Source organism: Furipterus horrens, unplaced genomic scaffold (genome assembly GCF_987537825.1).
Source record: "Furipterus horrens unplaced genomic scaffold, mFurHor1.1.pri manual_scaffold_4, whole genome shotgun sequence".
Taxonomy (NCBI): domain Eukaryota; kingdom Metazoa; phylum Chordata; class Mammalia; order Chiroptera; family Furipteridae; genus Furipterus; species Furipterus horrens.
Window position 1 is genome coordinate 55625481 of NW_028327174.1, and position 26753 is coordinate 55652233.

Consider the following 26753-nt stretch of genomic DNA (forward strand, 5'->3'; position numbering starts at 1 on the left):
TTCAGGAGAAACGAGTAGCAGTGGGCCCCGCCCATTCATTACTAATGTAGCAAGTTATTTGCATAAGCCCAAGCCAGGAACCCTATTGGCTGGATCAGCCGAGGGTGACGTCATCGGGGCGTACTAAGACTAGGGTTGGGCAGGGAGCCGGAGCCATTACTGCAGGAAAAGGTCCCGCAGAGCTCGGCAGTCAAGATGGTGGGGCCCGGGGCCTGGGGCGGGGGTGAGCGGGATTTGGGGCGAGAGACGGGAAGTCGCGGGTAGGGGACGAGGAGAAAGCAGAGGAAAGGGGCAAAGGGAACCCGAGGGCCTGGAAGATTGATGGTGAGGTTGGAGAATCTGGGGTTCTGTGCTGCTGGGAAGCGAGTTCCCTGCATGGAACAGGAGTTTGTGGTTCAGTTTGTGGGACTGGGATAGAAGCTTGGGGGACTGGAGTTCAGATGTTGACCGCTCCCCTCTTCTCTGAGCAGTGTGACTTCACCGAGGACCAGACTGCAGGTAGGTTTCTGCCCCTACTTAGGTCACGCTTAGGGAGGGGAGTCACCCCCTTTAGCACCTACCCCCTAACCCCAACCTGTCATCTCTTCAGCACCCCCAGAGCAGTACCTCCTGGATTCCCTCCCTCCTTCTGGGGCCTCCATTTTCTTTCCTCATTCTTTCTTCCTCCCTCCTCTTCCACTCTAGATCTGAGCCCCAAGCACTGGGTGAGTTTTAGGTGGCGTGGGTATGTGAAACAGCTTGGTCACCTAATGCCTGCCGTGTGTGGGGTTTGGGGAGAGTGTCTGAAGCTGCCTGTACGTCTCTGTCCCTTAATGAGCTTCTTTTGCCTCTTCTCTCCTCCTTGACAATTCCCCTCCCTCCCCCAGCTTGGAATTGTGAAGACTGTAAAAAGCAGTAACCTCCTGTTTTGTTAAAATGGGGGCAGAGGAGTTTGCTGAGGATACTTGTTCTGAACGGGAGAGGTGGGAAGTGGCCGGCTGGGATGACCCTGGTCCCAGGCTGCTGCTCGCGCTTCCTTATAAGGCCAGGACCCAGGCAGGGCGGTGGCAGATTCCTGCCCTGAGTAGTGTAGTGAGGAGGCTGGGCAGGCGTGTGCAGGCGGAGGGGTTGTGTAAATGGATGTTACTACTCTGCCTAGAGGGGAGGAAGGCTGTGTCTTTTTGTGGGACACCTGAGGTGGGAGGGACTGACACTGGGTTCCTCTTAGTGGACTTGGGTGTACAGTGGACTAAGTATCTGGTTTCCTCGGCATGATTAAAGTTGAATGGGCAATGGACACCATGAGGGTTTGGGTTAACCCCCAAGTGCCCAGTGTTGAAGTTTATCTCAATCCTCAGAGTTCAAGGAGGCCTTCCAGCTGTTTGACCGAACAGGGGATGGCAAGATCCTGTACAGCCAGTGTGGGGATGTGATGAGGGCCCTGGGCCAGAACCCCACCAACGCCGAGGTGCTCAAGGTTCTGGGGAACCCCAAGAGTGATGGTGAGAGTCCTCAGGAACAACTCCTCAGTGTGGTAGTGGGCCCACAGATCTTCAGAGGCCCCAAACTCAGCAGGTCTTACCTCAGCTAGCAAATCCCATGAATTTCTTCTGCTTTGAGTGAGAGCGGTCTGTTTGGTTGTGATCCCTGTAATCCCCTCCGTTCTGAGGACTTGTGTGACTTTCCTTCTGCCTCCTTTATGGCAGAGATGAATGTGAAGGTGCTGGACTTTGAGCACTTCCTGCCCATGCTGCAGACTGTAGCCAAGAACAAGGACCAGGGCACCTATGAGGACTATGTTGAAGGCCTTAGGGTGTTTGACAAGGAAGGAAACGGCACTGTCATGGGTGCTGAGATTCGGCATGTTCTCGTCACACTGGGTAAGGCTCTATACCCTGGCTCCTTGAGCTGAAGTTACAGCTGGTATTTCACCTGTCACGTAGTTCCCAAAATACACTTTCCCTTTGCAGGTGAGAAGATGACAGAGGAAGAAGTAGAGATGCTGGTGGCAGGGCACGAGGATAGCAATGGTTGTATCAACTATGAAGGTGAGGGACGAATTGGGGCTCTTGTTGAAGCAGGCATGTAAGGCAGGTCAAGTACAGTCTGGGGCTTCCCGTCATGGGACTTGGGCTCCAAAAGGTGCCAGGAGGCAAGGGGTAGGGCCCTGCCTAGCCCAGGAGTGGGAGGCTAGGGCTGTAGAACAGAAAGGAAGGGGCAGTGTGGTGTGAAGGGTGGGTAAGGAATGGGAAGTGAAATATAAATGGTATGTCTATGCCCCCACCACCCAACCCCTTCACCCCATGTGTGTGTCTCGTCTTCACCATTAATGTCTCTTCCTTCCCGCAGCGTTTGTGAGGCATATCCTGTCGGGGTGACGGGCCCATGGGGCGGGTACGGCTCATCCCAGCCTCTCCTTTTCTAGTTGACCTCCCCAGTGTTTTTCTTCCCAAACTTTGCTCTGGTCCCTGCCCTACCCACCCTACTACCATCTGACTTCCTGGCATGTTTCTGCATGGAGCTGACTGGGGAAGGGAGGGGTTCCTCAAAAGGGGAGACAACCTGGGGGTGTGGTACCTCCTCCTCTCCTAGAATGGGCTCTGAAGTTTTACTTACAGGGCCCTGGGTGCTGGTGTCTGGGATTTCTCACCAGCCTGTCCCCATCTTGCTTTAGGGCAACCCTTTGGCCCTGGAGCACTGGTGATTGGCATAGGGGGGTGGGTTGCCTGCCCCATTGTGCTGCTGTAGCTGAACAGTCTCTTCTTCCTTCTGGGCAGCTTGGAGGTACCCTAACCCATAACTCTGTCTTCCCCTGCCAATGGCTGACAGTAGCTGTAGGTGTAGTTAAGAACTTCTGCCTCTGCTGTGTTCTTGCTGCTCAGGGTGGGGTGGGAACTAACAGCTGGTGGGAGGGGAGCCGGGGGCCGACAGGACTGGTCAGATTCAAGGTGACTCCTCTGTAAACTGACCCTAAGGTTGGTTGCTGCAGGCATGTCCTTCTTAGGCCACCTTTGTGGTCTTATGGTCTCCTGGCCCCTGGTGGACCCCTCCCCTTGGCCCTGGTCCCTGGTTCACACCTTTCTCTGTTCCACAGAGCTCGTCCGCATGGTGCTGAATGGCTGAAGACATTCCCAGTGTGCCCAGAGCCCTGTGCCTTCCCCTGTGTGAGACAGTGTACGTAGCCCCGAAGGCTTCCTAAGTTCTCTTGTCACAGCACTTTCCCCAGCTTGTATCTTGGATGATGTTTGCCATCAGCACTCACCAAATAAACTTGCTCTCTGTGCCCTAAATGCGGTTCTGCGTTCCTTCCTGAGCAGTGCGAAGGGGACTTTGTTTGGGGTAAATGGACCAGGGCTTGTGGAAAGCTGGGGAAGGGCCATGTAGGAGCCACCTTTGCCTCACTGGAAATGCCGACCCCATTAGTGATGCTACAAAGGCCACCCCTTGCAGGATGGGGAAGTCATAAATCTCTGCAGGACCAAGGCTGCCCATCCTTACTCCAGCACACATCAGGTTGAGTCCTCGTCCAGCCCTCCAGCTTCCTAACCCAGCCCTCGCCCTCCCAAGTACTGCAGGCCTTTCACGGGGGAGGCCTAGAGACTGTTTCTTGGAGCTAAAGCCGGGCCATATTAGTGCTGCCTGAGCCTGTTACCCTAGTGGGGCTAGGGGCCAATAAAAACAAGTAGGTGAGGCACTTGCCTTCTCCCCACCTAATAAGGGAAGAAATGAAGCCACTACTTCTGAAAGGATAAATATATAAAATCTCCAGGTTGTGAGGATGTCCTTTCAAGCCTTCAACAGCTGCTTTAAGGGCGGGTGAGAGCCTCTGCCCAGTTCTCGTACCAGCTGTGCTGCCTTTAGCCTTTGGACAGAGGCCCAGTGTTCGGGTGAGTGCCCTCCAGCCTAAGTGAGCGCCCCGGGGAGGAACTCCAGGAAGGATGCCCCCCAGCCCAACCCCACCACCTGACAGCCATAGATCAGAGAACACAAGGCATCCACAAGATAAAACTGAAAGCAAATTAATTTATAAAAAAGAAAAAGAAAGAAAAAAAGAGAAAATTTACAGAAAACTTTTGACCAGAAGGAAGGTGCTAAGACGCAGAGGAAAAGAAACACGGGAACATGAGGAACAAAGGACCTGGTGGGAGGGACTGGGAACTGATGAAGAGCCTGGAATCACATCTGCCTTCACATCAAGGATGAAGTGGGGAGAGCTGGTGTGTGAGGCACTGGAATCTGGGGAGCTCAGCTACAAGCAGGGGGTGGTCAGTGCTACCCTAGCTTGGGCACCCCCACCCCACTCTCCAAATCCCAGGGAACCCCTAACTACCAGTCAACGTTCTGATGGTCTTGGTGGAGAAGGGAAGAGGTTATGGGGATGACCACTGAGTCATAAGAAGGAGGTGCTTAAGTGCTTTTAAAAAATTTCAGGTTTTTAAAACTTTCCACCCTCTTCTAGATGCCCTCGCTATGTCTCCTAGGAGCTGCTGATAAGAGGCCAGGGAGGACGAGGAGCCCCAGGGCCCTGTCGTCCTCCATTACCTACCAAAGGAATCCCCCAAAACACATTTCCCCACCAAATACACGCTGACATCAACTACGTTGGTGACTCAGAAACACAGACCTGACATCGGGAGGGAAAGGGGTCACTGGCTGAGCTGGGGTGGTCTAAAAACACCCACACTGAGGAAGCAGCAGATCAGCAGGAATAAATGGCGTGGGGTGACTGAGGTGGGTTCTGACTTGACTTAGTCACTAACGAGCGGCTGAAGGGGACAGGCTCTGCAACCTGTTCTAGCCCCAGAGCTCTCTCTGGAACGTTCATTCCCTTTTCCTAAAATTGTCACCTCCCTCCTCCAAAAAAATGTAAAAACTGCATTTTTCTTTTTTAGTTGGTGGAGGGAGTTCCAATGTACTTAAAAAAAAAAAAGATGTATCTCCTTTAAAAGAGCTTAATTTTTTTTTTTTTTTTTTTTTTTTTATCCATTAAAAAAATGCAGTAGTTCTGAGGGGGTATACCTTGAGAAGCAGTTAATTAGAACCTTGTATAATAAACACCTTGCCCCAGCCCTTCCTTTGAGGGCAGCATCCTCAATCCTATCCTCTCTCCCAGACATCAGAAAGATCTCTTAAACAGAAGTCCTTGAATAATCCGATATAAAACTGCATGCCCCTGACAGGCATGGTGGGGGCTTTGGAGGGGGCAGGAAGAGCTTTCCTTACGTAGTGATGAACTCTCCAGGCGGGGGAAGGGTCCCAGTGGTTGGGGGAGGGCTGTTCCTGGAACCTTGATCTCCATGGGGGGGTGAGGGAGAAAGATGTCTGGCTGGCTCCTCACTGTGGAGGTGGCACAGGGGTGACCGTGCCTGGGCTCGGGGCTGTGGGGTCTGGAGGCAGGGGGGTGCCTGGGTCTGTGGAGAAAGGGAAGATGAATCAGCCAGAGTGAGGAGACAGGGCTCCAGAGCCAGGCCACCACGGACAAACAGAACCGGACTGGCATGCAATGGGTGGGTACATGAATGAGGTGCCCTCAATGTACACCTTCCTTTTCCCAACACCCTCTCCCACCTCACACTGGGAAACTGAAAGACCCCAAATCATCCTCCTGCCCCCAAGGAAACTCTGAATGGGGCACTGGAGTGTGATGGGGACAAGCAAAGGGGATGCCAATCATCATGCAACCAGGTAGCTGTTTTTCAAGTTTACAACTGAGATGCTCTGTGCCATAGGACTCCTCCGTGACCCACCAGTGAAAGGCCCCAACGTCATCCCAGATGTGGCAGCTGCCAGGCTGGGGAATGGTGGAGGACAGCCAGACAGGCCCTTCCTTCTGTATTCTCTTTTTATCAGAGCGCTCAAAAGGTACCTGAGCCCTTGCCCACCTGCCCTCCATCCCTCCATGTGGACACCCCCCCCCCCCCCGCTTCTCCCCTCCAGGACCCTTCTCACCTGGCAGTGGGCTGGCACTGGGCAGGAGGTTGCCCTGAACAGCTGCCACAATGGCAGGGCTCTGGGCTGCGGCGGATCCGAGCCCCGGCCCGAGAGGCAAGGAAGATGGCATGGTGGTGGCCGCCGGCAGGTTAGGATGTAGAGGGTTCGCCATGGACACAGGCAAGTTAGGTGTGGGGAGAGTGCCCGGGGCGAACGGGAGTTGGTGGTGATGCCCATGCAGGTTAGGAGGAGGGGGAAGGTTAATACTGATGGAGTCGGCTAGGCTACCAAATGGGATGATGGATGGAGCAGGAGGAGGAGGCGGCATGCCAAAAGGCAAACCCAAAGGAGCATTACCCGCCACGCCTGGGTGCCCGCTGCCTGGCACTGCCCCTGGCATCATTGAGGGAGGAGTTTGTTGGTTGGGGAACGGTGAGGGGCCTGGAAATAAAGATGGGAAATCAATTAGAAAATCTCATTTATCAACTCACTTTATTTAAATAATTTTGTATTTTTCTGTGCAAATTCTTTGGTATTTATCCCCTACCTATACCCAAAGCAGACTTCTCTGCACCCTGAATCTCAGTAAATGACTCAAAGGCTACTTCCTTTCACTGATTCTCTCAGAAGTTAATGATGCTACTGCTGCTTTATATTTAATGGGAACACTCCTCCAACCTCACACTAAAATTGTCACCTAAATTACATTATTCACTCATGCTTCTGAGGAATCAGTCAATTCTGATATTTAAAATAAAGTTATAAAGCTATTAAGCCCCTAGATCTCAAAACTACTTCATAGGAAACACTGGTGAAGAGGAATTCTGATAGGGAACTATATATAGAACTATCTGGTTTCTTCAACATCGTTGCAAGAGCTGAGGGAGAACCTGTGGTTTACAAAATTTAAGAAGCATTCACCAACATGGACTTTGTTTGGCTCTGGATGCAAGCTGTAAAACATTTCATAGGACACTTGGATCGTGTGAACACAGATTGGATGTGACGTTAAGGAACTGGCCATGTCAGCTCACTTTTACAGGGAGGACAATCTAGCCACTCCTAGGCAGCACCTTCCCTTCTCCTGACACTGGAATTAGTGGTAAATTCTTGGAGCAAAATTCCAGAGATCTGGGTTTGGGGAGAGATCCCTGCTGGCTTAGGGATGTAACAGAGGTGGGTCCATCAGTAGAAATGAGGCCAATTCTACCCCCAATACTATCATGTATCCCCTTGAGGGGACCTGAAACGCTCACCTGGATCCCTCTAGTTAGCAAGAGTTCAAGAACCCATCACTTACCATGGGGTCCAGGGGGTGGTACCCCTGGTGGGACTGCCCCAGGCTGGGGGGCTCCAGCTGGTTGCTGCTGCTGTGGCCCTGCAGTTGACCCTGCCTGCCCAATCTGTTCAGAGGGGCCCAAGCTTCCAGGAGGGGCCCCGCTGCCAGGAGGGGCAGGGGCCACAGAGGCCGGAGCCATAGCCAAGCCATGGACCGTGGGGGGCCCAGCAGCGCCTGAAGGTGGGATAGGCTGGGAGCCTGGGGGCAGGGCTGGAGGTGGCTGCTGCTGCTGTTGGTGCATTTGTTGGAAGTGCTGCTGCCGAGCCCTCATCTCCGCGTACTTCAGTTGCTCCATGTGAAATGCCTGCCTGTCGGCCAGGAGCTGCTGCCTCTGATACTCCAGCTGCCAGTGCCAAGTTAGTTAGTACTGTTATTGGCATTCAGAAGATCCGAAGGCGAACACCTTGCCCCCTGCTTTGTCTTCAGAAAAACCCAGCCTCTCGTTCTGATGGTTCCCCACATCAAATCTGAACTATGTGCTTGGACGTCCTCGTCTCCGCCCCCGCTTCCCAACTTCTGGCTGCCCACACGGTCTCTCATTGCAATGGAGTTAATCTGGGGGTAGCTCTCTTGCTCGTTTCCGCTCCAAAGCTTTGTAGTTTAATTGGAAAACCCTTATCAATCCTCTTATCAGCTCATGTTCTTTTCTTCCGTAAAACACTGGCTAAAAACTCATCACCATTCTTAAGGAATTATCCCAGAACAACTCACTAGCCTCTGAGCTTTTGGCCTTTATTCTATTATCTCGTCAGGATTTATATACTTGGTTTGAAATCTCTTAATTTCAATTTGTCAGATAGTTTAAGCATTAACTGTTTTTGGAGTCTCCATAATCTAATTAAATTGTAAGTTCTCGGAGGGTAGAGGCCCTGCCTTCTATTTCTTTTTACAACTTTTCAAAGACAAAGTAGTCCATACCTTGTCCAACCCATCTCCTTTCCAGTTTATCTCCTGGATCTGAAGCCTCTACCCTCTCAACATGCCTCAGATCCATTCAATCACTCAACAAATACTTATTGAGTCTACTATGGGCCAAGCACTGTCCAAGGCCTGGAGATGCACCAATCAAAAAAGAACTAGAATCTCTGCTCCATGGAGGAACTGACATTCTGTGGACCACCTATCCTTAACTGCCTGGGGCTGGTGCCTCCGGCTCTGGCTTAGGCTGCTCCCTTCTGCTTTGGGAACCCGCCCGTCTCAGGCTCTCTGCCCTGCTGCTCCCCCTCCTGCTGCCCCAACCTCAATAAAGGCACAGCTCAGCATCAAGTGGGGTCCCTGGGCTCTGCTGACCCCCCCAGGGGACATGACTCACTGCTTCTCGCTCACGGTCCATGATCGTCTCCAGCTCCTCAAAATGCCGAAGTTTGATCTCCAGCTTTTTCATCTGAGTCTCCACCAGCAGAGCCACCAGAGACTTGATCTTCCTCTCCTCAACGGCAGCCAAGTGCTAGGGAAGGGGGGGTGGGGGGTGGCGGTCACGTCAGCGGGATGGCCCAGTGGAAGACACTCCAGGGCAGAGAAAAGCAGGGCAGACTCCAGCACGTTTTAAGAACTTGCTGTGGTCACAACCCAGAGAGTGACATAGGCTTGATATTTTTAAAAGAACATAAAGAAAAATAAAGTGTGCCAACGAATTGGAGAAGGTCAAATAATCAGAGTGGTAAAAGTTTAAGAAAGCCTACAGCAGCGATGGCCAACTCTCCCTCTCAGAATCAAAAGGAAAAAGAAATGGGCAGCATTATTTAAGGGATGAGCAAGGAAGGATTTCCTCCAGGTAAAGTGAGATCCGAGAAGGGGGCATCTCCTTCCTGAGGTCTCCTGGGTCGCCGGCCCTCACCTTGGCCTTCACGGCGGCAGCAGCCAGGGCAGCGGCAGCAGCGGTAGAGAGATTGCCCTCACCGATGTCCCTCTCCACCTTGGTCTTCCTTTCTCCCTCTGACTCCACCACTTCCTTCAGCACTTCCTCCTGCCCCTCCTTTGGTTCCTTCTCTTTCTCAGGGTCAACTGGGCCAGGAATAGGGTTGTTAGTCCCACAGCCTCCCTTCTTGCCCCTGGATTTCAGCCACCATGCTGGGAGGCTCACCTATGGGGTCCCCATCACTCTTCTCTGACTCCTTCTCACTGTCACCTTCTTTCCCTTTCTCTTCATCCTTCTTGGGAGCCTCACTGGTCTTCTCCTTTGCTTCTTCCTCTACAGCCCCAACTCCTTCTCGGGGTTCCTGGAATCCCAGCGAAAGAAGAGTAGAGGATATGAGGGTGACTGGTTCTCACACAAAGGGTACAGACTGGATAATGAATTTACACCTCTTACTTTGGAGGTAGTCTGGCTCCAGGAGAAGCCCAGCCCTCGCCTGCCTGAGCTGGACTAAGCCAGCTCCCCATCACCATGGTGCCACGCCTGGCCCTCCACCCTCCTGGCCCAGGTCAATCCCACACTGTACCTTGGGCTCCTTCTTCTCCTCAGCAGCCTGGCCCTCCACCCGTGCCTCGTCAGTCCCGCTCTCCTCTGGGCCATCAGAAGAAGAAATGGGAAATGGCTGACACAGAGTCTGTCTCTACAATACTTTTCCCATAGCCCCTTTTCCTAGCCAAAATCTTAGTGAGAGGACCAATAGGGAACCACAGTACCTAAGGTAAAGTCCTGGGAAAAATAAAAACCCCACCAAGCTCCCATTCATTTTTTTTTTTTTAAGATTTCATTTATTTATTTATTTATTTTAGAGAGAGAAAGGGAGGGAGAGAGGGAGAGAAACATCAATGTGTGGTTGCCTCTTGCACGCCCCGAACTGGTGACCTGGCCTGCAACCCAGGCACGTGCCCTGACTGGGAATCGAACCAGTGACCTTCTGGTTCACAGGCTGGCACTCGATCCACTAAGCCACACCAGCCAGGGCCAATCTTCCATTCACCTTATGCTTTGAGGCCAACCGAGGCAGGGATGGCAGAGGGAGACCACGTGGCTCAGACTGGGTGGAAGGGGATGAATCTGGGAACTTGCCAGACTTACCAATCCTTTCAGGCTCATCAGAGGTGGTTCCGGCAATACCACTACTTTCCAGACCAAAGGCTGGGTCTGCCTTGCCTGTCACTTTGGCTGCTTCTTCCACTTTCCGAACATGGGCTTCTACCAAGGCTGTGGGTACCTCTTCCTTCATTTTGGAGAACTCCTCTGCAAGATCCAGAGAGAGTGAGACTGGAGTGGGGGAAAGTAGGCAGTTCTGGCCACCCCAGTGAAAGCCCATCTCTTCACCCACAATAGCATGGAGCTAAACAGGTGCCTGAGCTGATGCCAGCAGAAGAGAAGGCCAGCAGGGCAGCCAAACTTGAGGGGGTCTCACGTCTGAGTAACCAGTCCTTCAAATGCAAACCAAGAAGGCCAGGACCCCTCCACATTACCGAGAGCCGACTTCGCAGCAGCAGAGGCGACTCGAGGATCCACGACAGAGGCCAGGAAGGCAACAGTGCTCATAACGGGGTTGCCTGACTGACTGAAGGGGATGGGCTGGTAGGCCAGGGGTCCCAGAGAAGCCTCCGAGTCTTCCAGGTATGGGTCTTCAATGGGAAGACGAAGAAAATGCAAGATGCACTCGTCCTGTGTGCGGCTCCCCACATGCTCTGATACTTTGTTCCAGTCGTCTTTGTACATTTCCAGTGCCTGGTAGTGGTGGTGGAGACACAACTTGACTCACTTGGCCACTTTCCTTGAAGGTCTACTCCCCCCATCTTAACCAAGGGGAGCTGGCTTCAAAGCTCTGTTTGTGGTATCCAAGGGGAACTTCAAATAGCGCTAAGAAAGGATATGGAGTTAAGGAAATGGCCCAGCTCTCTGGCCTGGAGTTGTTCCCTGGGGCAAGTGCAACAGGCATTGGGAAGGAGAGGGTCTGAGGGCAAGATCACGCTGGCCCCACTCATGAGTGCGCCTGGCACCCTGGCCACTCCTGTTTTTGTAGACGTCTGTTTTCTCTGCCCCAATTACCTCCAGAAGGAGCAGGGTCTCCTGTTCTGTCCACTCTCGTGTGGCACTGGCCGCAGCTTTGCTCTGCACGGGAAACACAGGTGAGTCAGAGGGGCCTGTAACCTCTGAGCAGTGGAGGAGGCACTCTGGCGCGAGTCACCCCACACCTCTGTACCTTGGAGGGAACGTTCTTCTTTGTATACATGTCTGTGCGTAGCCCAAAGTTCTGCATGTCTGTCGGTTTCTCTTTGCCTTTGTCAGGGAAGTTGAGCATTTGTTGGGATGCAGAGGTCTGCTATTTGTTGAGGGATAGAAAGAGGTGAGTAAAAATGACCACCAGGAGCTGGGGCAGAGACAGAGAGAGAGAGAGAGAGAGAGGCAGAGACAGAGACAGAGAGAGAGAGACAGAAGGAGCTTCCTTCCCAAAGCCTTGGTACCCCTGGGCGGGGCTTCCTCCCTCACTGCTGTAGCTCCTCTGCTCTCACGCCTCTTCTTCCCCGGCAGGGGTCCCCCAGTAAAGGGGCAGATAAGAACCCAGCAGGGTCTACACCCCACCTACCAGCTCTGGCTTGCCCTTAGCGGTCTCTGGCACCAGGTCATCCAGCTCTTTGCCCTTGCGCCCAGCCTTGGTATCAGCATCAACCTGGCGGCCCTGGGGGACAGAGCTTGACGTCATGGAGGCTGGGCAGGGAACACCAGGCCAAGGCCCTAGAGGCCTCAAGACCAAATGCTGGGTGGCCCACAAGCTCTAGGGGCACTCACACCACTGTTCCGTGTTCCCTTAATGATTAATTAGGACTGTAATCGGCATGATAGCCATTTGTATTCACATATATCTTTACAGATTCTCTTAGGAGCTGGGAAATTAGGTTCTAATCCTAGATTTAGTACTCAGTGACCTTGGGCAAGCCACATAAACTTTCTCCTCTTAATTTTTATAATTTATGAAATGGAAGTGGAAAAATGAAGTGATAATAATTATGAGAATAAAATGAAAAAATGTTGGAAGCATGACAAAGTTAAAAAGATCCACGCAACTGAATTTTAAGCCATTTTTCTCTGTCTGTTCCATCCCCTATATTAGTCTGTCTGCTCCTTGAGGACAAGGAGCATCTCTTCTGCCTTAGTAGGTCCTCGCAGTCTGAGGTACAGAGACTGAGAGAGGTTGCTAAACACCCAGGGCTGATTCCTGTCACCCTTTGCATCCTATGGAAAAGGAAGAAGCCTCAAAACACTTCTGAACCATACCCTAAAAAAACAGAAAAAGAAAAGCCCAAAGAAGCCCAATTTTACTTACCCCCCACCCTGTCCCCACAGCCCCTCACCCTACCTGTGGGGTCTTGGGCTGCAGAGGCACTAGCCCTGAGGGCGTGTCTGCCAAGACATGGAAGTGAGAAGTGGGTGGAGGCCCCATCGGTGTTGGTCGACTCTCAGCATCCACCTGGTAGTTTATAAGACCCCACTGTTCCAGGAAGGCATGGACCCTGTGAGGAGAGAGGGGCAGGGTCACCGGACAGCCAGAAGGGTGCATGAGGAGGAGAGCCGGGGGCTCTCCTCCCTAGCCCTAGAGCTCCCTCTCCCTAGCCCTCTTCTCTCTGCTCAGTCTGCTCCCTGGGAAACCTCTCCTCCTAACACATCTCTTTCTGGACAGCTAGTAAAATCGAACCTGAATCCTTCAACCACAGCCATGCTTTCTCCTCTCCTCCCCACAACAAAGAGTGCCACTGCCATCCCCTCAAGTCCCACATACCCCGAACTGAACTTCACTTTTCTCTACAGCTTTTTTTTCTGCCCGTTCCCCCATGTTCCTTGCTGGCATCTCTAGTTCTGCCAAGAGATAGCTGTGCGAAGACACCCTGACATATCCCTCTCCTCTCAGAGGCAAAACCCACCTCATGATGGCACAGACATCACCCGCCAGGTTCCTGCGGCAGGCGGTGGAGGTGAGATACTCTTGGGGGTTCAGTCGGTAAGTGTCGATCATGAAGTTTCGATAGGCCAGGTAGCTTAGAAGAAGGAGAGATGAACAATGGAGGAAGAAAAATAAATGTCTATTGAGGGCTGAAGGGTAGAAAAAATAATAAGGGAGATAATGGCTCCTTCTGGGCAACAAAGAAAAGTGGACCATTTGACTCTAAATAATGTGAGTTTACTATGTGCTAGACACCAGGGGTTCAAACATTGTTGACTTTCTCCTCGATGGGGATTTTAGTTAAGTGAATTATATCCTTGGCTGCATCTGGGGATGATTCCTCCAACTTTTAAGTAAGGAATCAAAAGGTAAAAACAGGAGCTCTTATTTCCAAATGCAGATATTAAAGGGATGTCTATATCCATGTATCCAACTAGTCAGCATGAGATAGCACAAAGAATACATTTGGTTTTTATCCTCACCTGAGGACATTTTTTCATTGCTTTTAGAAAGAGAGGAAGGAAGTGAGGAAGGGAGAGAAACATCGACAGCTCTTGATGCACCTAGACTGGGCATGGCACACACTTGGACGAGGACTGAACCTGCAACCTAGGTATGTGCCCTGATGAGGCACCACAATCCTTTGGTCACAGAATAATGCTCTGAGCCACACCGACCAGGGCAAAGAATATGTTTTAAACATGGAAAGATCTAAGTTCAAATCCCAGTTCTACCAGCATAGCCTCAGGCAAGTTACTTAAATTTTTGCCTCTCAGGTTCCTCATATATAAAATGGAGTGTCTGTGAGGATTAGAAAGGTCTGTGAAGATCTTCACAGTGCCAGGCACGTTGTAGGAGCTCAAAAAATGGTAGGTGTTGTGTGGTATAGTATAAAATTTGAGACCATGACCCAGACTAAAGGATTCAGATCTTGGTTTTACTACTTACTACCTATGTGACCTTAAGCAAGTAAATAACTACTCTATACCTCAGTTTCCTAATCAGTAAACTGGAGATAATAATAGAACTTTCCCGTGAAGATGATGCGGAAAATTGTCAATGTATGTAGGGCGCTTAGGATACTGCCTGGGAGACAATAAGCTCTCAATAAATAAATGTAGGTAATTATCATCATTTACTATTTTATACCAAGAGTGCAAAGGGTAGGTTAGGAAACATGATTTCAAATCCACCAAATGCCACCAGCAAATAGATTTGTGCCACTTCTTTGCCAGTCACGTCATCTTGACAGGCTTCAAGTTTTTTAGTTTTTAATGTCATTAGTACTATACAACTTATAAGCATCTTCCAGATCTAAAATATATAAGATTCTGCCCTGGCCAGTGTGGCTATGTGGTTGGGGTATCATTCTACAAACCGAAAGGTCATGGGTTCGGTCCCCGGTTGGGGCATGTGAGAGGAACTGATCAATTTTTCTCTCTCATATCAATGTTCTCTCTCTCTCAAATCAATATACATGTCCTCAGGTGAGGTTTTCTTTTTTTAAAAAATCTGTAATTCTCTCTTCCCAGTGAATCTGGTTTATCTCCAGATCAAAAAATAAAACATATAACTATTTTTTTTAAAAAGAGTGCAAAGTGTATAATAGTTCTAGTCCCAACCCTGCCTGCAAATCATGCTAAACTCATGTCACCTGTCACTACTTCCTTTTCCCCCGGCAAGAGCAAGGCTCCCTCACACACATGGCCTTCCCCAGGAAGAGGAGGAGAGAAGCATACCAAACTACAGGAGAAGAAATTCCCTAGGACGGGAAGAGGGCCCCAGAGAAAGGAAGCCACGGAACAGCTGGGAAGCAAGCTCATTGGGTTCTCAGGGAACCTTGGCTCAGCCCTGTCTCAATATCTCATCATGATATTGATCCTAGAGCATCCCTAACTAGAAAAGTTTGCCAAGTCTCATCCAAAGCCAAGCTGGTTTGGCCTGAGGCAATACCCAGAAGGAGATGAAGACTTCTGAGCCCCAAGCCCTCACTTTACCTAACACCTCTCTCCGGAGAGCCCTCTCCATCCCTTAATTCACAGACTTGGGTCTTAATACATTTTCCTCATTTTTTCTATTAAAACCTACTCTCAGTGACCAGCCTGATATTAATCACTTACATTTTAGTCAAAGCTATTACTTTTGCTAGGGATATTTGCATTTTGGATAACATCACTAATTATGGATTGAAAGGCTCTATACCCTGTTAGAAGAAATGGAGGAGCTGGAGCAGGTACTTGTTTTACACAGAGGAGCATATAAGTACGGCCACTGGGCAAATTCTAGAGAGCAAACTACCACAGCCACAGCTGGGCGGGGGGCTGCCTGGGGGGCAAAGATCACATCTTGGTAAGCCTTGCACAAGTGCCTGGCTCATGCAAGGAGCTCAAGAAATGTTTTCTAGACTGGATGTTGCTGGATCAGGAAGACTGAACGGGGACAGGGGGAGAAAGAGACTCATGAGCTGAGATTTCCTTACATTTCTGGAGTCTTGGACTTGTTCTTGCCGTTGAAGAACTCGGGGAGAGCCCTCCGCTCAATGGCATGAACGCTGTAACAGAAGCCAGAGTGAATTCAGAAGGCATTGTGGAGAGATGGGAGCCCCTGAGAGAGGAAAAGCCTAGAAGGTGGGGTGGGCAAACATTTGGAGATAGCAGGAATTAGATACTTGGGGAGATAGACCAGGGCTCCACTAAAACTGATGTGTACCCTGGTCTATCTGGCAGAGGAAGAAAAAACTTATTCAAAGGCAGGAAGAGGAAAAACACGTTGACCCCAGAAGGCTCGGAGATAAGAACTTCGTGAGAAGGTGGAGCAACAATACCTATTATAATCAAACCAGGCTGCATAGCTCGGAATGATGATGTGGTGGGTCTGCTCAGTCACATTGTCCTCATGCAGGTCCGGGTTCTTGGTCTGCTCCCCCTTGTTCCCCGTACTGTTCTCATCCTCATCCTACAAGTATGGAGGCTGCTGCACACTCAGCATTCTCATTTTGCCCCCCTTGCTTCTCCTACGCCCTAGGAATGTGGGCACTAAAGATGGGTGTGGGAACAAACAGTGATGGGCCTCAGGTCTTGAAAAGGATCAGTTTTGATCAATCGGTAGAATTAGGTTAGCGTGGGAAAAATCTGGGCAGGGCAAGTTCTGGGCAGAGGGAGCTTTATAATCAGAGGGAGCTTTATAATCACAAATCAGAATCACATAGAGAGGTAGGGCCTCTCTAAACTGGCTCCACCTTGCCCGTGGTCTCCATGCTTTCATCTTCCTGTTCATCTGAAAGAGAGACACCAAGATAGAAGGCTGAAGCCTCCTGAGCAGCCAAGGAGAAGGAGTTCTACTTTCTGAGAGGCCCCAGCAAGCTGGGGGAAGGTGGAGGCCGACCCTCCCGCCCCCGGTCGGGTTTGGACGGCTGTGCCCCGAGGTTCCCGCCTTACCCAAGTCGGTCATGGTGCCTCCTTTAACTGGGGCCGACTCTGAGTCCTTCTTAGTGTTGACTGCCGAGAGAGAGTCATTTCATCAGACAGGTTCTGCTTACATCAGGCCCTTTCCTCTCTGCTCTTAAGTTCTAGAGAGCTTTCTCCAAAAACTTTCTCCACTTGGTCACAAAATGTAGTCACTTCCTCCAGTCACAATCATTCTAGGGTTTGAAATTCACTTGGCACTTTTCCACCTTCTCCAACCAAAAATTCATTTAACGTTTTTCCTACAGAGAAGCATCTTCTATTCTATGGAATTTATAAGTCATTCTTGTCTTTCATAGGCCCTTACGTTCATCTGTGTGTAAGTTCTTAATGAACTGAGACAGAGTCTGACCAAATCACTCTGTAGAGCAGTGGTTGGATCTCAAATCTTTTTGAAAGCAAAGGACACTTTCCTCAATGGAATTCATACATGAAAACTCAGGAGAAAACACAGATAAAAGAGAGTTGCTCTGATTGATTAGGGGATGGGAGCCAGAACTTCTCTCTCTCAGTGGCTCTCTTTCCCCCACTCCTGAAATATATTTGGGGCTAGTCTGTAGAACACAGATTGTAACCAGTACTGAATAGTGGTCTCTAGTCCTGGCTGGTGTGGCTCAGTGGATTGAGTGCTGGCCTATGAACTAAAAGGTTGCCGGTTCGATTTTCAGTCAGGGCTGTGGGCCAGGTCCCTGGTTGGGGGCATGTGAGAGGGAACTGATGGCTGTTTCTCTCTCTCTCTTCCCTTCTAAAAATAAATAAATAAAATATAAAAAAATTATTTAAAAAAGAGAGTAGCAGTCTCCACAGTGGAGTCCTCACATAGGACACACAAGATGGTCCGCTAGAGTATAGGCAGAGAATTATCTGAACTTCTCTTTACATTTGTTTTTCAATCGTATCCTTTACATTTTCCCATTTTTAGATGTTAGATGTGTTTTATAATGTTCCTAAAATAGTGGTATAACAGTTCAGGTGTGTAATTTCTTAGATATATTTTACTACTGGGGATGCAAAATCAAAAAGAGCACAGAGACAACTACTGTTAGGCACAAAGCACAGTGCAGAGCTCAGTAAGAGGTGTGAAGTTAGAGGACTGTCCACAGGGATGGAAAGATCATCCAGACCTGGAGCTGGGCCTAGGAAATCAGCCCATTCAGGGGGTTTGACGGAGCAGGGGCAGGTCAGGCAGGCCCAGGAGCTAGGCCTGGCCCATACCTGTTTTGGGCAATGTCACTTCTTCTACATTGGGGACCGGTGAGGGCTCATCCATGTCTTTTGTTAGGTCTTCTTGCTCCTCTTCTCTGTGGCCACGCTTGGACTTGGTGTAAGGTGTTGAGGGACTAGGAAGGAAGGAAAGTAAAAGGGAATCCAGTCATCCTTAGACAAAGAGTTCCTGGAAGCTGAAGTTCAAGGGAAGGGAAGCAAGAGAGAATCCCAAGGGCAGAACTGAGCAAAAACATTAACCAATCACCTCCGAGTAATGGGAAGTGGCCAAGGATTTAATTTGGGGATAAAGCTCTCTTTGAGTTTACTAGCGGCTGGGACTAGAACTGGGCAGCTAAAGAAGACCTCATCTTCCCTCCTTCAGTAGGACAGGGTCAGAGGGTTATAGGAAGGGATTTGTCCTTTGCTTCAACATAGTGTGGAGAGAACAGGGAAGCTGGGGGCAGATTAGGGGCTGGTATACCCTTTCTTAGCATTTTTCTTCTTAGCTTCTGGGGTTGGTGAAGGAGAGGGGGAGCGCTTCCTCTTCTTATAGTTGCCCCCCTTCTTGTCCCGTCGATCTGAATCTGGGCTGTTCACCTGCAGGTTGGAGAATTGGAAGAAATATCAGCCAAAAAATCTCCAGTGAAGACTTGTTCCAAAACTTATGCTAAGGGCTCAAGAAAGAAAGAAGAGGAATTTTCACCTCATCTGTCAATGTCTTGGCTGAAATCTTCTTTCGACGAGAGACAGGGGTTTTATCATCATTTACTTCATAGTCTTCCTCATTCATCCATTCATTGAAGGTGTCTGTGTCCAAGATCCACTTTGCATGAACCTAAAGCACAAAGGCAGATGGTGCTGCAAAGAGGCCTAGGAGCCACAGCTCTGTCTGGGGGTTCTTAACAGAAAAGCCCAGGGCATTGAAGCTGCTGCTTCACTTCCAAAGAGTGGTCTGATCCTGGCAGTCTTCTTGGGGCAGCGGGGACAAGAAAAGCTCACCTTCCTAGGTTTCTCAGGAGTTGGAGCATCTTCCACTGAAGCTTCAATTTCACTGGCTGGGATCCATGTGTCGTAACTGCCATGGGAAATTCAGCATGAAGCAGAATCAATGAGTTAGAGTTGCAGGATTTTACCTTTTCCACATACAAAAAATATTGGGTTATTGGGTTATTTTCTTGGTATAACTATTTTTCTAGTTACCACTGAGATTCTTTTCAGTACAATGTAATAAAAACAATTACAAAATATTTCAAAAATAAAAAAGAATCATGCTAACACAACTACTTGTGACATTCAGTATATGTTTTTTTCCAGTTACTCTTTTCTGTATGATTTTTTAAAAAATATTTTATTTATTTTTAGAAAGAGGGGGAAGGAGGGAGAAAGAGAGGGAGAGAAACAATGTGTGAAACATCTATAAGTTGCCTCTCACACGCCCCAAACTGGGGAACTGACCAGCAACCCAGGCATGTGCCCTGACTGGGAATTGAACTAGAGACCCTTTGGTTCGCAGGCTGGAGCTCAATCCACTGAGCCACACCAGCCAAGGCTGATTTTGTTTTTAAATAATTGAAATGACACTTGAGTTACTTCATATCCTACTTTGTGCAGTTAATATTCATCTATCAATTATGCATGTCACTTCTATAAGTTGCAAGACTGATAACAGCCCCCTGAGTAGACATACAAATTGGCTAAAACATTTTCCCACCATTAGACATTGTTTCTAATAGTTATTAATCAAAAATTATACTGGGGTCCTGGCTGGTGTGGCTCAGTGGCTTGAGTGCTGGCCTGCAAACCAAAGGGCTGTCAGTTCGATTCCTAGTCAGGGCACATGCCTGGGTTGTGGGCCAGGTCCCCAGTAGGGGGTGTGCGAGAGGTAACCACACATTGATGTTTCTCTCTCTCTTTCTCCCTGTCTTCTCCTCTCCTTAAAAATAAATAAGTCTTCTTAAAAAAAAATTATACTGGGATAACCATTTCACACATGAAGCCTCAATCCTTTTAGCCTAAGCCTTGTTCAATAAGTACAAATCTCCCCCAAGACAGAGGATTCACACAACAGGAGGGAAGAGAACAAATTAACAAACTTAAAAATAACCCCAAAAGATAATAAAGTAAAAAATAAAACCCCCCAAAGAGCTCCCCCATATCACTCCTTGCTGCTTTGCCAGATGGTCTAGCACTTTTCAGTCTGGCTCTTGTATGTACACCTGCCTCAGGAACCCATCCTCACCTGTCAGGATAATAGCCCCAGTGCAGAAGAACCTGCTTATCCCTCTTCATGACGGGTCGTACCCATTCCTCTGGGGATAGAGACAGAGCAGGGAGAGGTATAAGCTAATGGGGTACAAAAAAGTAACTCTGTATACAACTCCTGTTGCGGCAGAGGACCTGGAAATAGGAATGTAAGATGATAGGAGGATTTAGGGTTGAGAGGAGAGAAGCCCAGGCACCACATGGGATCTCAACAGTCCTCCACCTCCTAGTCCAAGCCATTCACTGCAGTGGCCAGGAAAAGCCAGGTCTCACCTTCTTCCAGGTTCCCTGGGACAGGATACACAACGTGGGAAGCATTGTTCTTATCCTCAGTGACCGTTCCCTGGATAGCACAAAAACAGCAAGAAAATATGGTCCCCTTTAAATTATTCATGGGCATAAATAAACCAAAGTAAGACTTAACCACAAATCTGCCTTCCTAATCATATTTCACTCAAAATAGTATTAAAGTTAGTTTGTACTCTCTACTAGGCACATACAAGCTGAGTGACAGAGGGAAATAGCTGGGACTATGCTAACAATGGAGAAAAGTCAAAGAATTAAAAATTGCTACAGATGATCCCTCTGAATAAATAATCTACACATGGGAAATGTAAAGTTGACTGTGTATCTCTTGCAATGACATCTGCTTGTTATTCTAGAGTTCCAAAGAGCTAAGACTTCATTTCCCTGAAATCTGGTAATTTCTAGCTCAGTGGAAATAGATGTTACTCCCTGCAGACCAAGATAGTCTCTAGGAACAGTGATCTGAACCTGCCAAGACTGGGAAATGGGAGGAGGAGACAAAAAGAGTGGCTCAAGGCTTCAAGTCTAGTCATTTTATGAGTAGGTAGAGGCACCTCTGCAGTAGAAAACTTGGCCCCTCGGGGCTATTTGTTGAACAGAAAACATCAGGAAAAGAGTCATGGAGTTTCCAAAACTTCTCCTGACCCATCCACTCACCTGGTGTCTCTTGATAATGTCCTTTAGTTTTCCTAGCAGTTTGGGTTCAATTTCTGGGCACAGAAAAATGTTTGGTCGAGACAAGCAATTATTCTGTGGGGATAAGAAATGGAATGAGATTATGGGGGAGGGGTGTTTTGGATTCCTACTGAGGGAAGGAAGATGGATGGGGAGGTTCTTGGCTAGTACCTGAACCAAGGACTTCTCAATGGTCATGAACATTTCCACGTTGCGGTCCATACGTGATGGATTCTGGAAGTCGTAACGCCGCCTTGTGAAGAGGCAATAATCTAGTGAGTGGTATAGTTCAAGTCTGGTTATGAGGTTAGGGTATGTGAGTTTTCAACATGGGAAACCAGGAGGCAATCCTGCTCAGAGCTGTTGCCAAAATCACCTAGGATCTGGGGTTCACTGATCTCAACTCACTTTGTATTTAGCCCAAAGAATAAAGCAAAGCTTGAAATGCCAACCTAAGAATCCCTTTTCCTTTACAATACACACACTGATGCACACACACATACTCATTCACTCTTTCTTTTTTTAAAATTAATTAATTTTTTCTATTACAGTTGTCCCACTTTTCCCCCCATTGCTCACCCCCACCCCTCACTCATTCTTGAAGACTATTTTGGCTCTGACTCTCAGCCATTCTTCTGACCGAGCAAGTCAGGCCCACTGACCTAGCAAAGTCAGAGACTCATAAGAATGTCTACCTAAGCTCTGCTACCCCAGAAAAACCCCAAGGAATCAGAGGGGGGGAAGTTCCCTCTAAAGGTAAGAAGCATAGAGAAGTTATCTCACCATCCCTGGTCACTCTTGAATTTATAGGCAGCTGCAAGTATGTGGCAGAGGGAGCCTCCTGCTTTGAAATCTAGGAAACATTTGATCTATAAAATTGAGACAGGGAAGACGTATGTAAGAGTTACATCCTAAATTCTCTTGTTACTCAGTCCTTTAACAAAAGCCCATGCTGAAGTGATCTCCCTCTCAAAGCCGTAATTCTTTAACCCCTGTGCCATTGTATCACGTGGCCCAGAAGAGGGGAGAAAAAGAAACCAACATTCACAAAGCCCTACTTTGTGCCAAGCACTTACTAAGGTTACCTCACTGACCATTACAGAAACCCTACAATGTAGGTATATTAATCCCATTTAGAGGTGAAGGAACCAAGATGTAAAACGTTTAAATTGCTTGTCAAAGTCACAGAGACACCAAGTGGCAGAGCCAGGATTTGAACACAAGGATGTGCAAATCCAAATCTCATATCTTTTTAACTAAGGCATGAGAGCTTCATGCACCAAGCTCACACACTCTGAAATAACCTGTTGCACAAAGTATTACTAAGACAAAGGGAATGGTAAATTGGGGACTAGGTCAAGGCAGCAATGCCCCGACCAGAGATAGGGATAGTAAAAAATTACTCCAAATTTCAAAAATTACGAAGTTTATAAAAAAAACAAAACAAAACAAAAAACAGCTTCCTCTCCAGTTTCGAGGATTCCTCCTTGCTTTTGCACTCACCGGCAGTTTAGTGAGCGGTGCATTGCTGACATGTTTGCCAAAAACTTCTTCCTGAAATTGTAGCAACTGTACAACCAGGCTAGACAGGGACTTGTTGGTGGGTGGTTCAGCTTGTATATACTGGGGAAATAGAGAGAAAGAAAGAAAAAAAAAGACCCCAGATAAATTGTCCACCACTTCCCTATTTCCTCCCCAGGAGCTCTGGAAACATCTGAGGCAGAGAAAATTGTGTCTTCTTCCCCGATATACCTAGTTTCTATAAAGAAAATGGCAGAAGGGAGGCCCTCTCCACCTCTCACCTGAAAGTTGCAATTCTGCTGCCCTCAGCCCAGGCTGTCAGTGGTGGGTGCTGGGGACAAGAAGGATTCCTATTCTTCCTCAGCTACACCCTGATAGTGGAGTTACAGGACCTAGCCTGAGGGTAGGATCTACCCTGAGGGTTGTAAAATTCTGAAGGTTCATTGAGTTCAGGCCGTGGAAGCAATACCTTTAAGGCTCTAAGTGAGACAGCACTGAATTCCTTGAGGTAACTCGGTGGAAGGCCAAGATTCCCCCTAAAAAGTGGCTTAATAAGAAAGGTGCAAGGAAGTGAGGTAGGGCAAGCAGACAGAGAGAGTAAGCTTGGGCAGAGTGCGCTTGTGTGTTCTGCTTCTGCGAGGACAGGGCACAAATATCTTCGCAGGCCCTCCTAGATGGCAAGGACCAGCTACTACCCAGCCTGGTGGAAAGAGCAAGACGTCTGTCTTTTCTGAGGAAACCTTAGCTGAGACAAGTATAACTTGGGGCATTCTTAAACATTTCCTAGCATTGCTACCTAGCATCCTTGCTTTCTGTTCTAATTTTAAATTGGTCCAGGAGGCTAACTTTCTCTTTACCTTTTGACCCCTGTTTCCTCAACCCTAATCACAGAGAAAAGCCCCTCCTCTCAGTGGGAGGTGTAAAGAGATCCTTGAAGGAAAAGGTAAATGACAAAGAGCTAAGAGCTTGAAAGTTGAACCAGGTCACAGGCTGTCAATCACCCAAGAGCCAGACTAAACTCCTAGATTAATCTCCCTTCCACAAGGTCAAAGGTAGAAGCCTGGGAACCAGAACCTCACACTGGGGTACAGACAGGCCACAGACCCAGCAGCAGTTTGTCAGGATCCTGACCCAGAGACCAGAGCAGGAACAGGCTTATAACCAGAATCTGAGGGGCGTTCTCCTAAACCACTCGTTACACTTCTGACTGGCTGCAAAGCTGAGCAGGAAGAACAGGAGAGGTGAGGGAAAGTCAGAAAGAGAACCCCTCTCTGGGGGGAGTGAGTAGAGGCTGACTCTCTCCGGAGAAAAACCATAGTTAAGATGTTCCTTTCAACAAGGCCTAGAAACAAAGACAACACCAGGAAGAGGTTCGATAGGAAAGACAGGTAAAGCTTCTTAAACCCTTTGTTCACTACCTTACTATCAACAGTTATGGGGTTGGGGGATAGAGGTATAGAGTGGCGCAGACTCTGAACCCAAACCCAGGGCAATTCCAGGCCAGGTGGTGGTGTAACTACATTGTAAAGCTGAGGAATGGTTTGAGAAGAGGTCGCTACCAACAACTCCTAGATCCTGGCTACCAAAGAGGTTTCGCTGCCCCTAGGCCGGCGGTGGGGGACGAGCGGTAGAGACAGGTGATCTCGGGGTTGGGGCCTTTATCAGGCTGATGGAGCAGCCAAAAGCCTGCTCGGTGGCTGTTTACCCTCCTGCCTTCATCATCTCTCTCTGAATGTACACAAAGCACTAGGGAGGCCTCAGCCCTGCTGGTACCTGGCTCCGGGAGAAGCTCTGGCGGGCACTGTGTCGGCCACGCTGGGGGGTGGGGGCAGTCGACACCCGGTCCAACCCCGGCAGCTTCTCCCGGAAAAGCCCGGAAGGCGACGGCTTAGAGGAGGGTGGGCTGCTGGCACCGGGACCCGCAAGGGGAATAGAAAAAAACACCGGGCAGAGGGCGCAGCAGTGGGGGCGGGGGCTGGAATCCGAGGCCGGAGGTGGGGGTGCGGTAAGAGGCTGGGGGAGGGGCGCGGGCCGGAGGGCGCGCTGGGGGCTGCACCAGGGGCCGCGGGCCGCCGGAGGGCGGGCAGGTTCCCGAAGCGCTACAGGGCCCCGGTCCCTTTGTCCCGCCCCCGGTCCCCGCGCGGCCCTGCCCGCGTACCTTCTTGTAGTTCTTGCCGAGCCACAGCCGCACGTTGTCGAACTGGGTCACTGTGTCCGCGGCCTCGTAGTACTTCACGTTGGGGCCGCCGTCCTTCTTCCGCACCGCCATCTTCTCGGGCTCGGGCCCGCCGCCGCCGCCGCCGCCGCCGCCGCCCGCCCCGCTCCGCTCAGCTCCCGCCTCCTCCACCTCCTCCGCCCGCCTCCCGCCGCCGCGGCCGCCGCCTGAGCCGGCCCCGGCCCATGTAGCGCCCCCTGCCGGTAAGCCGACCGGGCGCGGAGGCGGCGGAGCGCCGGGTGCGGGACCGACCCTGGCGGCCTCCTCGGAGGCGGCAGCGGGAGCCTTGGAGAAGTGGCCGCTTCCTGGCGGGGCACGCACTCTCCTGAGATCTCTCTGGACCTGACGCGAAGCTGCTTCTTTTTTTTTTCTGCCTCTCAGCCCGGGAAGTGGCATCTCCCTATCCTACGCCAAGGGGACGCCCGTCGCTCGAGGCGCCCCCAGCTCCCAGTGGCCATCACTTTGCCCATTCCTAACACCTGGAGCCCTTAATCCCAGGGAGCCCCAGACCCCTTTCCCCAAGATGTTCCTTTCTTTCATCTGTCTCCAGGAGTTCCCCGTTTAAACTCTTCCTGAGTCTCCCTCACCCCTAACGCCTTGTCCCAGCACCCCTTCTCACTCTTTAATCCGAGGAGTCCTCTAGCCGCCACCCTCCGGGCCCAGCCCCTTCCCTCCAATTGTTTCCTTTGCAGGCCCCGCCATCGCTTCCTAAATAGCTTTGCGCTCATTGAGATCCTGAATCTTCGCTGAGCGGGTGAGTGACCCTCCCTTTCTGGGTCACCCGGTCCACCCGACTTTTTTCCTTTGAGTGGCAATGAAAAGAGGTAAGGAATCCGGGGGGTGGGTATCAGGGTCCGTATAGGGGTTGGGGCCCGGCTTCCCCCAAACGCGGACCCCTTCTGTAAGCGGAAAGTGAAACGTACTTTTGGAAGTCACGGTGGCCGAGTGGTTAAGGCGTTGGACTCGAAATCCAATGGGGTTTCCCCGCACAGGTTCGAATCCTGTTCGTGACGGCTGTCTTTTTTTTTTTTTTTTTTTTACTCCTCCTTTAGGACGTGTAAAGGGAGCCCCTTGTTTTCTCACGTGTTTTTCGTGTACTTACTTTTCTGTCTCGGAAATAGAAGCAGGAAATTCTCACCCCTGGATTGGGGGGGGGGGAGGTGATCACGGGAGCTTAATTATGAACAACCGTATCGGCTGCAAGGATACAAGGAAGGCACTTTCAGAATTCTGTAACTTTAAGTTTGCTAGCAGAGCTTTGACATTGTTTCTTGCTTTTACGAGGGAATAACAGGATTTGAAGAAGGGTTAAGTTTTGTTTGGGAATATGGGTGCCTGTTGTGCTATAAGAATCAAAACTGGAATTTTCCACGAAAAGAGTGTACCTCTGGATTTCATGACCAGAGAAGTCATGTCTTGTGGGTCGGATTACAAAGGAAGATCCAGGAAACGGCATTCTCTCATTTGGATTTCCTTGAGGAGCTGCACCTCAAGTACCACAGAGCTAGAGGGAGTAAACAAACCCTGCAGATCTAGCTGAAGCTAGTGTGGGGAGATGACTATCACTTTTTATTGAATGCTCATTATGTTTCAGGTACTGTCTAAATTCTCCATGTATTAACCAAGCTAGGGAATTAATCCCATCACTAACCTGTACTCACCTCACCCAGTTCTTCCTATCTCCCAGTTTCTGATTGTGTGGGGAATATCTAGGATACTTGTAGAGGACGTTCTTTTTGCATTTCATTTCTTGCACAACACCATCTTCTTCAAGAAGGATCCCCAGAAGACAGGGGATTCGAAAGCAATTTATAGAGCTTCCTACACACATTTATATTTTGGAGTTTCCCACATTCATACCATTGCTTAGGCTGTTCTTTCCAAAGTCACCCTCACCAGTGCCTCCTTCCCACCCCCACTGTGATCACTTTCCATCCTGCACATCTTTTTACTCTTACTCTTACTGCTCCTCTTTGAGGTTCTTGATT

General features: G+C 49.6%; 2 protein-coding genes and 1 non-coding gene across 10 annotated transcripts; 2 read left to right on the forward strand and 1 right to left on the reverse strand.

Annotated features, from left to right (window-relative positions):
- Positions 1–140: 140 nt before the first annotated feature.
- Positions 141–3269, forward strand: MYL6 (myosin light chain 6). Its single transcript, XM_090273372.1, has 6 exons — positions 141–198; positions 471–498; positions 1338–1481; positions 1686–1859; positions 1950–2027; positions 3074–3269. Exons 1-6 carry the CDS (start codon positions 196–198, stop codon positions 3100–3102), a joined length of 456 nt encoding a protein of 151 aa, XP_090129498.1. The 5' UTR covers positions 141–195; the 3' UTR covers positions 3103–3269.
- Positions 3270–3982: 713 nt separating this feature from the next.
- Positions 3983–24857, reverse strand: SMARCC2 (SWI/SNF related BAF chromatin remodeling complex subunit C2). Of its 8 annotated transcripts, none has more exons than XM_090273379.1 (29): positions 24709–24857; positions 22533–22652; positions 21813–21898; positions 21201–21282; positions 21012–21104; positions 20322–20391; positions 20026–20095; positions 18786–18861; positions 18490–18621; positions 18268–18383; positions 17796–17920; positions 16554–16613; positions 16355–16392; positions 15941–16071; positions 15596–15667; positions 13097–13210; positions 12535–12688; positions 11764–11856; positions 11380–11496; positions 11226–11288; positions 10646–10904; positions 10257–10418; positions 9691–9755; positions 9333–9468; positions 9087–9253; positions 8562–8696; positions 7211–7592; positions 6268–6351; positions 3983–5390 (listed from the first exon to the last, which is right to left on the reverse strand). In XM_090273379.1, exons 1-29 carry the CDS (start codon positions 24817–24819, stop codon positions 5314–5316), a joined length of 3390 nt encoding a protein of 1129 aa, XP_090129505.1. In that variant the 5' UTR covers positions 24820–24857; the 3' UTR covers positions 3983–5313. The 8 variants fall into 8 exon arrangements, with proteins under 8 accessions (XP_090129505.1, XP_090129501.1, XP_090129504.1 ...); XM_090273375.1 differs by having other exon boundaries at positions 5929–6351; XM_090273378.1 differs by having other exon boundaries at positions 11380–11499.
- Positions 24858–25696: 839 nt separating this feature from the next.
- On the forward strand, positions 25697–25778 carry TRNAS-CGA (transfer RNA serine (anticodon CGA)). The gene has a single exon. It is a non-coding gene; the product is annotated as a tRNA-Ser (tRNA).
- The last annotated feature ends 975 nt before the right edge of the window (positions 25779–26753 follow it).